The sequence below is a fragment of the Musca vetustissima genome, unplaced genomic scaffold, assembly GCF_032173495.1.
Source record: "Musca vetustissima isolate MV318-11 ecotype Yass unplaced genomic scaffold, APGP_CSIRO_Mvet_v1 utg168540, whole genome shotgun sequence".
Classification (NCBI taxonomy): domain Eukaryota; kingdom Metazoa; phylum Arthropoda; class Insecta; order Diptera; family Muscidae; genus Musca; species Musca vetustissima.
In genome coordinates, this window is record NW_026885462.1 from 15344 (window position 1) to 29072 (window position 13729).

The window sequence follows — 13729 nt, forward strand, 5'->3', positions numbered from 1 at the left end:
GCGAACATTTTTTTAATGTTGTTGTTGTTGCTGTTGATTTTTTTTGTTTCCAGTCCATTGGGTTATTACGAAATTCTGCTGATGCGGATAATCATAATAATTGATAAAATATATAAACGGTTATTGGATGCAGCATGCTTTTGATTAGAAGCTGGGCAATTTGCGATTAATGAAAAAAAAACTAATCGATCGGAATGAAGTGCAGTGCGAGAAAAATTGGAAAAATGCAATGCCTGCATCGATCCTCCAAAAATTCTTTTAGAATTCCACGGCTTAAAACATCCATCGATCCTCCAAAAAATCCATGCCTAAATGGCTCCATCGGCATCCATCGATCCTCCAAACAATCCATGCCTAAATGCCTCCATCGATCCTCCATCGGCATCCATCGATCCTCCATGCCTAAATGCCTCCATCGATCTTCCATCGGCATCCATCGATCCTCCAAAAAATCCATGTTTAAATGCCTCCATCGATCTCCCATCGGCTTCCTACGATCCTCCAAAAAATCCATGCCTAAATGCCTCCATCGGTTTCCATCGATCCTCCAAAAAACCATGCCTAAAAGCATCCATCGATCCTCCATCGGTATCGATCGATTCTCCAAAAATTCTTTTAGAAAATCACGCCTAAAGACCAACATCTATCCTCCAAAAATTCTTTTAGAAAGGCCTCCATCGATCCTCCAAAAATTCTTTTAGAAATGCCTCCATCGATCATCCAAAACTTCTTTTAGAAATTTACGTCTAAAGACCACCACCTATCCTCCAAAAATTCTTTTAGATGTGCCTCCATCGATCCTCCAAAAATTCTTTTAAAAATCCACGCCTGCATCGATCCTCCAAAAATTCTTTTAAAAATCCACGCCTGCATCGATCCTCCAAAAATTCTTTTAAAAATCCACGCCTGCATCGATCCTCCAAAAATTCTTTTAAAAATCCACGCCTGCATCGATCCTCCAAAAATTCTTTTAAAAATCCACGCCTAAAAGCCTGCATCGATCCTCCAAAAATTCTTTTAAAAATCCACGCCTAAAAGCCTGCATCGATCCTCCAAAAATTCTTTTAAAAATCCACGCCTAAAAGCCTGCATCGATCCTCCAAAAATTCTTTTAAAAATCCACGCCTAAAAGCCTGCATCGATCCTCCAAAAATTCTTTTAAAAATCCACGCCTAAAAGCCTGCATCGATCCTCCAAAAATTCTTTTAAAAATCCACGCCTAAAAGCCTGCATCGATCCTCCAAAAATTCTTTTAAAAATCCACGCCTAAAAGCCTGCATCGATCCTCCAAAAATTCTTTTAAAAATCCACGCCAAAAGCCTGCATCGATCCTCCAAAAATTCTTTTAAAAATCCACGCCTAAAAGCCTGCATCGATCCTCCAAAAATTCTTTTAAAAATCCACGCCTAAAAGCCTGCATCGATCCTCCAAAAATTCTTTTAAAAATCCACGCCTAAAAGCCTGCATCGATCCTCCAAAAATTCTTTTAAAAATCCACGCCTAAAAGCCTGCATCGATCCTCCAAAAATTCTTTTAAAAATCCACGCAAAAGCCTGCATCGATCCTCCAAAAATTCTTTTAAAAATCCACGCCAAAAGCCTGCATCGATCCTCCAAAAATTCTTTTAAAAATCCACGCTTAAAATCCTGCATCGATCCTCCAAAAATTCTTTTAAAAATCCACGCCTAAAAGCCTGCATCGATCCTCCAAAAATTCTTTTAAAAATCCACGCCTAAAAGCCTGCATCGATCCTCCAAAAATTCTTTTAAAAATCCACGCCTAAAAGCCTGCATCGATCCTCCAAAAATTCTTTTAAAAATCCACGCCTAAAAGCCTGCATCGATCCTCCAAAAAATTGTTTTAAAAATCCACGCCTAAAGACCTGCATCGATCCTCCAAAAAATTGTTTTAAAAATCCACGCCTAAAGACCTGCATCGATCCTCCAAAAATTGTTTTAAAAATCCACGCCTAAAGACCTGCATCGATCCTCCAAAAAATTGTTTTAAAAATCCACGCCTAAAGACCTGCATCGATCCTCCAAAAAATTGTTTTAAAAATCCACGCCTAAAGACCTGCATCGATCCTCCAAAAATTTGTTTTAAAAATCCACGCCTAAAGACCTGCATCGATCCTCCAAAAATTTGTTTTAAAAATCCACGCCTAAAGACCTGCATCGATCCTCCAAAAATTTGTTTTAAAAATCCACGCCTAAAGACCTGCATCGATCCTCCAAAAATTTGTTTTAAAAATCCACGCCTAAAGACCTGCATCGATCCTCCAAAAATTTGTTTTAAAAATCCATGCCTAAAGACCTGCATCGATCCTCCAAAAATTTGTTTTAAAAATCCACGCCTAAAGACCTGCATCGATCCTCCAAAAATTTGTTTTAAAAATCCATGCCTAAAGACCTGCATCGATCCTCCAAAAATTTGTTTTAAAAATCCACGCCTAAAGACCTGCATCGATCCTCCAAAAATTTGTTTTAAAAATCCACGCCTAAATGCCTGCATCGATCCTCCAAAAATTCTTTTATAAATCCACGCCTAAAGACCACCATCGATCCTGCAAAAATTTGTTTTAAAAATCCACACCTAAAGACCACCATCGATCCTGCAAAAATTTGTTTTAAAAATCCACACCTAAAGACCTGCGTCGATCCTCCAAAAATTTGTTTTAAAAATCCACGCCTAAAGACCTTCATCGATCCTCCAAAAATTTGTTTTAAAAATCCACGCCTAAAGACCTGCATCGATCCTCCAAAAATTTGTTTTAAAAATCCACGCCTAAAGACCTTCATCGATCCTCCAAAAATTTGTATTAAAAATCCACGCCTAAAGACCTTCATCGATCCTCCAAAAATTTGTTTTAAAAATCCACGCTTCTAAAAAAATTTTCTGACCAAAGGCTACCCTCATTCTGTTTTTGAGCTTCCCATACGTATTATTTATTCCCACCGAACCCAATTCAAAAAAATCTGCGCGATTTCCATCCTCCAAATCCTAAAAACAAAAGCCATATTAAACGCTACATTGCCCTCACTTCTATATATGTCGGAGAGAATTTTCTGCAATCTAATACCCTCCGCGACATATCGATGTCCAGCAAATGGTGTAAATTAAAAAAAATTACGACAACAACAAGTACACAATGAAAAGAAAGCTGTACCTGCAATGCCCTCACTATGATGCTCTGTTACAGATCAGAGCATCATCTAAGTGCCTCCCATAAACCTCAACCTGCCGCGGCAGCATCCATCTCACAGCTCACCTGTAATCTGAGCGGATTGCTGGCATGCTTCGCTGCCGAATCACAAGTATTGTTTTAGTGTGTCGCGTGACCACATCGTCGGAACGTCGGAATCTCAATTGTTAACAACAATTCGGCCAAGACTTCGCTAAGGCTTGGCGAAAGCCAACAACAAAAATAAAAATCGAAGTCAAAACAAAGCTGAGCTGCGTAGTGATGAGAAGGTTTGTGGAGGTTCTCTGCGGGAATATTTGTATGAGACAATCCACGCCTTGGGTAGAACCCCTTAAAATAATTTTTAAAAAATCCTGGTCCGCCTGAAGACCCTCAAAGAATTATTAAAATTAAATCATCACGATTGTCCCATATTTTTTGTCAAGCTGTTCTCCCATCTCTCAGGCAGCGCTGTTGTGTTTCACTCTCTTTCTCTCTCTGCCATGGGGGGCAGCTACGCTGCTGCCCTGATGTTAGTAGAACCCAAACAAAGCGAAGTGTTAACTTGGCTAACATCCGACTAAGGCAAACAGTTAAACGCGGCTTGAGCAACGGTCAAGAACATTTACGGATTCGGTCATTTGGTTTGAAAAATATCGACCGTATCTGACTTCGAGTGTGTGTGTGTGCGAGAGTGTGGAACCCATAATATTGTGGCTAAGCCAAGTGAAAGGAAAGAAAGTTGTGGAACTATTAAAAAAAAACTATTTGCGAATTCTATAGAAAGAGAATTTTTCGAGAAGAAACCAAAAATCGGAAGTCGGATTTTTTTAATTAATTCAAACAAAAATGAATTATCTAATAATGTTAATGGTCTGCATGAGCTTGGCCTCAGCAGCCATGGCCGGTTATTTACCGGGTTATGCTTCGAAATATGAGACAACGACTTCGAATTTAATTGAAAAAACTCCTGGAGGTATGGTAAGGGCTGATTCTTCCTCATCATCCTCCTCAACCTCGTCCACCTCCTCCTCATCATCATCATCATCCTCTTCAACCAGCAGCACCACCACCGAATCCATGACAGATGACCCCGGTTTGGTGCAAGAAGTGATTTCCCAACTACCCGTCACTCTGCCAGCCCTTCTCCCCGATATGGACACCCCCAAGCGACGTGTCATCACCTATGATCAACGTCAAGAGGGTCAATATAATATTCGTGCCGATTTGGATAATTTCATGTTCCTGCTGATACCGGCCAGCGCCACGGATAATTTGAGTATTTTCGATATCTTAGGAAAATCTGGTTCGAGGCGAACTCCCCATTCCTCATTAAAATCATCGAATAAAAAGAAATATTCTCCCAGTAATTCGGGTCTGAAGTCGGTGGATGGTGGTTCTTTGAAATATCGTCAAGCTATGAAGAGTTCGGTGGAGTATTTACCAAGGTCTAGTGAACATTTATCACCCTCTTCGAGAGTGGGAGAATTTATTGAAGGCCGTACACCATATCATGTGGACATATCTGCCCTGCATGATGATGGAGAGGTGCAGTCACGTTTGAATCCCGATAGGCAGGTTGATGTCCTACCACCACCCTCATATCCTTTGGCCTATCAACATCTGATGAAACCCTATTTGGAGGCGGATTCGACAATTATTCAGGCCTTGCCACCGGCAGAATTGGCAGCCAATCGGGCTAATTCAGGTAAATATTTTAAATTAAATAATGGATTAAAAAAAATATTTTTGGGGGCCCATGAGATGCGTGGATTTTTAAAAAAATATTTTTGGAGGTCCATAAGAGGCTCTAGTAGAGGCCTGGATTTTTTAAAAATTATTTTTGGGGTCCATAAGAGGCTCTAGTAGAGGCCTGGATTTTTTTAAAATTATTTTAAAAATTATTTTTGGGGGTCCATAAGAGCCTTTTCGAGGCGTGGATTTTTTAAAAATTATTTTTGGGGGTCCATAAGAGGCTCTAATCGAGGCGGGAATTTTTTAAAAATTATTTTTGGTGGTCCATAAGTGGCTCTAGCCGAGGCATGGATTTTTTAAAAAATATTTTTGGGGTCCATTTTTGGTGTCCATAAGAGGCGAGGATTTTTTAAAAAATATTTTTGGGGGTCCATAAGAGGCGTGGATTTTTTAAAAAATATTTTTGAGGGTCCATAAGAGGCGTGGATTTTTAAAAAAATATTTTTGGGGGTCCATAAGAGGTGTGGATTTTTTAAAAAATATTTTTGGGGGTCCATAAGAGGCGTGGATTTTTTAAAAAATATTTTTGGGGTCCATAAGAGGCTCTATTCGAGGCGTGGATTTTTTAAAAATTATTTTTGGGGGTCCATAAGAAGCTCTAGTCGAGGCGTGGATTTTTTAAAAATTATTTTTGGGGGCCCATAAGAGGCTCTATTCGTGGGGTCCATAAGAGGCGTGGATTTTTAAAAAAATATTTTTGGGGGTCCATAAGAGGCGTGGATTTTTAAAAAAATATTTTTGGGGGTCCATAAGAGGCGTGGATTTTTTAAAAAATATTTTTGGGGTCCATAAGAGGCCTGGATTTTTTAAAAAATATTTTTGGGGGTCCATAAGAGGCGTGGATTTTTTAAAAAATATTTTTGGGGGTCCATAAGAGGCGTGGATTTTTTAAAAAAAAATTTTTGGGGGTCCATAAGAGGCGTGGATTTTTTAAAAAATATTTTTGGGGGTCCATAAGAGGCGTGGATTTTTTAAAAAATATTTTTGGGGGTCCATAAGAGGCGTGGATTTTTTAAAAAATATTTTTGGGGGTCCATAAGAGGCGTGGATTTTTTAAAAAAATATTTTTGAGGCTCTAGTCAAGACGGGGATTTTTTAAAAAATATTTTTGGGGGTCCATAAGAGGCGTGGATTTTTTAAAAAATATTTTTGGGGGTCCATAAGAGGCGTGGATTTTTTAAAAATTATTTTTGCGGCTCTAGTCGAGGCGTGGATTTTTTAAAAATTATTTTTGCGGCTCTAGTCGAGGCGTGGATTTTTTAAAAATTATTTTTGCGGCTCTAGTCGAGGCGTGGATTTTTTAAAAATTATTTTTGCGGCTCTAGTCGAGGCGTGGATTTTTTAAAAATTATTTTTGCGGCTCTAGTCGAGGCGTGGATTTTTAAAAATTATTTTTGCGGCTCTAGTCGAGGCGTGGATTTTTTAAAAATTATTTTTGCGGCTCTAGTCGAGGCGTGGATTTTTTAAAAATTATTTTTGCGGCTCTAGTCGAGGCGTGGATTTTTAAAAATTATTTTTGCGGCTCTAGTCGAGGCGTGGATTTTTTAAAAATTATTTTTGCGGCTCTAGTCGAGGTGTGGATTTTTTAAAAATTATTTTTGCGGCTCTAGTCGAGGCGTGGATTTTTTAAAAATTATTTTTGCGGCTCTAGTCGAGGCGTGGATTTTTTAAAAATTATTTTTGAGGCTCTAGTCGAGGCGTGGAATTTTTAAAAATTATTTTTGAGGCTCTAGTCGAGGCGTGGATTTTTTAAAAATTATTTTTGAGGCTCTAGTCGAGGCGTGGATTTTTTAAAAATTATTTTTGAGGCTCTAGTCTAAATTCTAATTTTTTTCTTTCATTCCCAGAACCCCTGTCCAATCCCGGCTATTATCGTTTGGCCCGCTACATACGAGGTGATACCTATTTGGATTCGAATCGTTTGGGTGGAAACTCTCCCTCTTCGCATACGGCTGCCACAGGCCGAAGAATATCCCACATTCCAATGTACCGAGCCGATATGTCAATGGGTGCCGGACAATTGTATCCACCAATTGATATACCCAATTTTAATTTACCCTCCACGGCACGCAGTTTCGATGACACCCCCTCGACATCAAGTGAAGAATTGGAATCGAAACAAACTTTGGAAGGTGGAGATGGAGATTTGAAATATGAAGATGTCTATTTACCCACAATTCACATTCGCCCATTGGAGGATGATCTCGAATTGGAGTTGCACACCGATGGTCTGATTGATGGTGAAGCCAAGGCCCTGCTCAGTGATGGTATTGAACGTTGTGCTCCCGGCAAGAGGCGGGATAGTTATGGGGTATGCCGTGAAATTGAGGGCTACTAAAGAGGAGAGAATATTTCGGAGGAGGAGGTTTTCTTTTTTAAGGTTTGAACTGATCAAACCATGACTGCTTAATTAAGATCTTTAATATTTAGTGTATAAGTTTAAATAAATTTATTTTTTAATAATATTTAGAAAAAAATAGGTTAATTTTTAAATATTATTTTTTTTAATTTTAAATATTTTTAATTTTTATGCGCAATTTATTTACTCCACTATTGGAGATAATTTTGATATGGTTATACTAAATATATTATAAAATATTTATTTATAAGATTTTTTTTTTCAAATTTAAATAAAATTAAAAATATATATAAAATTTATTTCAAAATATTTTAAATGTTTTAAAATGTTTTTTGAACATTTTTAAATAGGCGTGGATTATTAAAAATTGTTTTGGGATCTCTACATAAGACGTAGATATTTTTATACCCTCCACCATAGTATGGAGGGTATATTAGATTTGTTTTTCCGTTTGTAACGCATCGAAATCATCATTTCCGACCGTAAAATTCTATGACGATCTGATCATGTCCGTCTGTCCGTTGTAATCAATCTACTGTCTAAACGAATTCAGATTGAACGCCAACATTTTGCATGGTTTGCAGGCAGGTCAAGTTCGATGATGGGCTATATCGGTCCCCGTTTAGGCATAGCTCCCATATAAGGGTACCCCCCAAATTTCGGTATTTTGGGGTTCTTGAGCGCGTATTTAACCGAATTCGCTGAAATTTGGTACATTGGGTTCTTATTGGGCACCAAATATCTCTGCTAAAAATTATAAATATCGGTCCACTTTTTCAAGTAGCCCCTATATAACGGTACCTCCTAATTTTCAATATTTTGGGGGTTCTTGAGCGCGTTTTCAACCGAATTCGCTGAAATTTGGTACATTGGGTTCTTATTGGGCACCAAATATCTCTGCTAAAAATTATAAATACAAGTCAATTTTTTCTGGTAGCTCCCATATAAGGGTACCCCCCAAATTTCGGTATTTTGGGGTTCTTGAGCGCGTTTTCAACCGAATTCACTGAAATTTGGTATATTGGGTTCTTATTGGGTACCAAATCTCTCCACAAGAAATTATAAATATAGGTCAATTTTTCCGGATAGCCCCCATATAAGGGTACCCCCAATTTTCGATATTTTGAGGTTCTTGAGCGCGTTTTTTAATCGAATTGGGTGAAATTTGGTACAATGGGTTCTTATTGGATACCAAATTTCTCCACAAAAAAATTATAAATATAGGTCGATTTTTTCGGGTAGCCCCCATATAACCCCCATTTTTGATATTTTGGGGTTCTTGATCGTATTTTTCCTCCGAATTGGCTGTAATTTAGTACTTTGAGTTCTTATTGGGTATCAAATCTCTCCACAAAAAATTATAAATAAAGGTCAATTTTTTCGGGTAGCCCTCATATAAGGGTACCCCCAATTTTCGGTATCTTGGGGTTCTTGAGCGGGTTTTTCAATTTTGTAGTCGTATATGGTAACAAATCTCCATACCAAAAATTTTTAATATGGGGCACCAAAGTCCCTATATATATTTCGATTTGCACGAAATTTGGCATAACGTACTGAATTGAGCCTAGAGTGATGTCTGCCAAGTTTCGTGAAAATCGATTCAGATTTAGATATAGCCACCATGTATATTTTAGTCCGATTTCATGTAAATTGTGCACCAAAGTCATTATATATCTTTCGATTTGCACGAAATTTGGCATAACGTACTGAATTAATGCTGGAATGATGTGAGCTGAGTTTTGTGAAAATCGATTCAGATTTAGATATAGCTCCCATATATAGTTTCGTCCGATTTCATGTAAATTGTGCACCAAAGTCCCTATATGTCTTTCGATTTGCACGATATTTGGCATAACGTACTGAATTGAGCCTAGAGTGATATCTGCCAAGTTTCGTGAAAATCTGTTCAGATTTAGATATAGCTCCCATATATAGTTTCGTCCGATTTCATGTAAATGGTGCACCAAAGTCCCTATATATCTTTCGATATGCACGAAATTTGGCATAACGCAATGAATTAGGTCTAGAATGACGTGTGTTAATGTCCTGAAAATCGGTTCAAATTTAGATATAGCTCCCATATATATATTTTCGTCCGATTTTACGTTCACCAAGGAGCCTACGTCTGTTCCAAATACAAGAGATAAAATTGTGGACGGCGCTTTGTGCTGCAACATACCAAATAACCCACCTTTGCTCAATTATGTCCCGATTTACATACATACACACATTTGCACGGTTTTATAGAAATGGTACCCCATTGAATCCAAGTCTATGGGGTTTTGTAATAGGTTCAAATATTTATGTAAATCACACATTTAATTTCATCCGATTCCATATCCAAGGTCCTCTACTACTGTTCTGTTTACAGTATATTGCATATATTAGAGCCTCTTTCATGTACCCACAGTGGTGAAGGGTATCATATAGGCGACCCCGTCCGATTTTTGAACTTTCCTTACTGGCTTAAAATAAGTTTTAATGGACTATAAGAGGTTTGGATTTTTTAAAAATTATTTTTGGGGCCTCTACATAAGGCGTGGATTTTTTAAAAATTATTTTTGGGGCCTCTACATAAGGCGTGGATTTTTTAAAAATTATTTTGGGGCCTCTACATAAGGCGTGGATTTTTTAAAAAATTATTTTGGGGCCCTCTACATAAGGCGTGGATTTTTTAAAAATTATTTTTGGGGCCTCTACATAAGGCGTGGATTTTTTAAAAATTATTTTTGGGGCCTCTACATAAGGCGTGGATTTTTTAAAAATTATTTTTGGGGCCTCTACATAAGGCGTGGATTTTTTAAAAATTATTTTTGGGGCCTCTACATAAGGCGTGGATTTTTTAAAAATTATTTTTGCGGCCTCTACATAAGGTGTGAATTTTTTAAAAATTATTTTTGGGGCCTCTACATAAGGTGTGAATTTTTTAAAAATTATTTTTGGGGCATCTACATAAGGTGTGAATTTTTTAAAAATTATTTTTGGGGCCTCTACATAAGGCGTGGATTTTTTAAAAATTATTTTTGCGGCCTCTACATAAGGCGTGGATTTTTTAAAAATTATTTTTGCGGCCTCTACATAAGGCGTGGATTTTTTAAAAATTATTTTTGCGGCCTCTACATAAGGCGTGGATTTTTTAAAAATTATTTTTGCGGCCTCTACATAAGGCGTGGATTTTTTAAAAATTATTTTTGCGGCCTCTACATAAGGCGTGGATTTTTTAAAAATTATTTTTGGGGCCTCTGCATAAGGCGTGGATTTTTTAAAAATTATTTTTGGGGCCTCTACATAAGGCGTGGATTTTTTAAAAATTATTTTTGGGGCCTCTACATAAGGCGTGGATTTTTTAAAAATTATTTTTGGGGCCTCTACATTAGGCGTGGATTTTTTTTAAAATTATTTTTGGGGCCTCTACATAAGGCGTGTATTTTTTTTTAAATTATTTTTGGGGCTCTACGTAAGGCGTAGATTTTTTTTGGTTGACCTTCAACTTTCTTTGTTAAAATCTTTGTGTAAAAAATTATACCATCTTAAGAGATTATTTATTAAAAAAAAATAAAATAATTAAATATTTCTGTTTTTTGGTTGGTTGTATATAAATTAGCTTAACGAAAGAAATGAATACAAATTTGTTGTATTTATATTAGAATTACAATTTATAATGACAACAAATTTGTTGTTGTTGTTTCAAAAGATGCGCTTGAATGCTTCGCTGATTTTTTTTATTGTCTTCTGGTTACTTCTATAATTTTTGTTGTGGCCATTAGAAAAAATTAAAAATAGAATTAAATAAATTCTGAATATTTCTATAGGGTTACGGAGAAAATGATTTTGATAAGAAAAAAAAAACAACCGACCCACCCCAATGTTTGTGGCCTTTATATCCCCTTTAGGCTTATTAAATGTACAAAAAAAATATATGATGTACCGAAGACACAAAGGCATGCAGCAGCAGCTATAATCAGCTTTGTTCTCCAGGCCAACAACAAAAAAGAAAACATTGTTGTCCGGAGAAAAAAATCCACAACAACAAAGAAGAAGAATTCAATTTTAAGTTTCCACCAAACAACAAAAAAATAGAGGTCCTGCTATGGGCAAAAAAAAACATGACCAGCAATTATTTTCTTCTTCTTCTTCTGAGCGCACTTCGCTTAGCTTCTTTCTTCTTCTTTTGTTCTTTATCAGACGTGATGGGGACAACAACAGGTAAGCAACACCAGGCAGATTTCTTGGCAATCGAATTTTGTGATATAAAACACCCGAAAGAACCCGTTGCATTTCCGGTTTTCGTGAAAGAAGACAGGCAGGGTGGCTGGCTGGCGAACGGCATGGCTTAGTCAAGCAAAAAAAAAAAAAAAAACACAAATAAAACCAAAAACAGTTAAGAGAAACCGCATGCGGACAACTGTTGCCAGTAATAAAAATCATTATTCTGATTGATAAGTTTTTGTTTATTTATTTCACGAGCCGGGTACGAGTCATTGAACTTGAAAATCGCACATACATAAATAAAATTTTTATGGGACATAAATGCCAAAAAAATTCTTAAAAATCCACGTCTTGTGTTAGGACATAAAAATAATTTTTCAAAAAAAAAAAAAAATCCACGCCTTATGGTAGATCCTTAAAAATAATTTAAAAAAAATCCACGCCTTATGGTAGACCCTTAAAAATAATTTTTCAAAAAATCCACGCCTTATGGTAGACCCCTAAAAATATTTTTTCAAAAAATCCACTCCTTATATAGATGGCCAAAAATATTTTTTAAACCGGTGAGAGGAGCAATATAGTTGGACGGGGCCGACCATACGATAACCTACACACCTATCACGGAACTCTAACTTTCTTACTTACTTACCTGGCTTGTGACAGAACTTTTGTTCCATAAGCCGAGCTTAGAAAAGATTTCCAGGCGCGTCGGTCTTTTGCGCAGTTTTTCCAATTTGAAAGACCATTTTCGGCGACGTTGTCTTCGACTTGATCTTTCCATCGAGTTCTTGGCCTTCCCCTTCTGCATGAACCATCAGCTGGTACGCTTTTATATTCCTTCTGGGCTGGGGCATCTTCCATTCCATTCTCACAACATGACCTAGCCAACGTAGTCGCTGCAGCTCAATACGTCGCCTAACAATATCGATGTCCGAGAATATCTGGTACAACTCATAGTTCATTCGACGGCGATATTCAACGTCAACGCAGATAGGCCCATAGATCTTTCGGAGAATTTTTCTCTCAAAAACACTTCAAGAGCTGCCTCATCTGCTTGCGTAAGTACCCATGCTTCAGATCCATATAACAGCACGGGTAGTATCAGCGTCTTGTAGAGTGTTAGGTTGTTTGCTCAGACCGAGTCTACTGGACTATCCTTCTCCGAATTTCAAAACTGATGTCACTCGTTTTATTTATGGCGGTATCAAGGTATATAAAATCTTTTACTACCTCGAAGCTGTAGTTCTGAAGTTACACAGTTGGTCCGAGTCTACTGGACGTCTTGCGCGTTGATACCATCAACTTGGTTTTCTCGCCGTTTACTGCCAGACCCACATTGGCAGACTACTTCTCAATTTGTTCATTCGTTTTATTTATGGCGGTACCAAGGTATATAAAATCTTTGACTACGTCGAAGCTGTAGTTCTCTGTAGTTCCACAGTTGGTTCGAGTCTACTGGACGACTTACACGTTGATACTATCAGCTTGGTCTTCTCGCCGTTTTACTTCCAGACCCACTTTGGCAGACTCCTTCTCAATTTGTTCAAATGTGTGGCTGTTACCGCTCTCAGTGTTCGACCCATTATGTCGATGTCATCGGCATAGGCGAGTAACATGTCGTGTTTGGTGTACAGTGTTCCATTTCTGTTCACTTTTGCCTCCCGTATGACCTTTTCCAGCAGGATGTTAAAAAGGTCACACGACAAACTATAACCTTGTCTGAATCCTCGTTCGTTATTAAAGGGTTCCGAGAGGTCCTTTCCGACTTTAACTGCTGATCTTGTGCCACTTAAAGTTATCCTGCATAGCCGTAATAATTTTGCAGGAATGCCAAACTCAGACATGGATTTATGCACCTCTGAACGGATAGGACTGTCGAACGGCTTTATAGTCGACGAATAAGTGGAATGTGTCGATGTGTTTTTCGTGGGTTTTTCCAGGATTTGGCATAGAGTGAAAATCTGGTCAATGGTGGATTTGCCAGGTCTGTAGCCGCATTGGTATGGTCCAATAATGTCATTGACATTATGCTGCAGTTTGTAGGGAGTGGGCAATTCTATGCCATTGTGCATCTATATTATTATCGGGACAAGGGGTGCTTTCGTCAAGCAGTTGAGTAAGTTGAGCGGAGTAGGCCTCGGGTACCTGTTGTGTTTGCAGCTTTTCGACGTCGAGTTTCCGTGTTGTATTAGATCGCACCTTTGCAGCAACATTAAGACCTTGGC

General features: G+C 37.8%; 1 protein-coding gene across 1 annotated transcript; it reads left to right on the forward strand.

The window, feature by feature from the left end:
• Positions 1-4045: 4045 nt before the first annotated feature.
• On the forward strand, positions 4046-7280 carry LOC133332737 (uncharacterized). The gene is made up of 3 exons (XM_061541113.1): positions 4046-4200; positions 4246-4889; positions 6784-7280. Exons 1-3 carry the CDS (start codon positions 4046-4048, stop codon positions 7272-7274), a joined length of 1290 nt encoding a protein of 429 aa, XP_061397097.1. The 3' UTR covers positions 7275-7280.
• The last annotated feature ends 6449 nt before the right edge of the window (positions 7281-13729 follow it).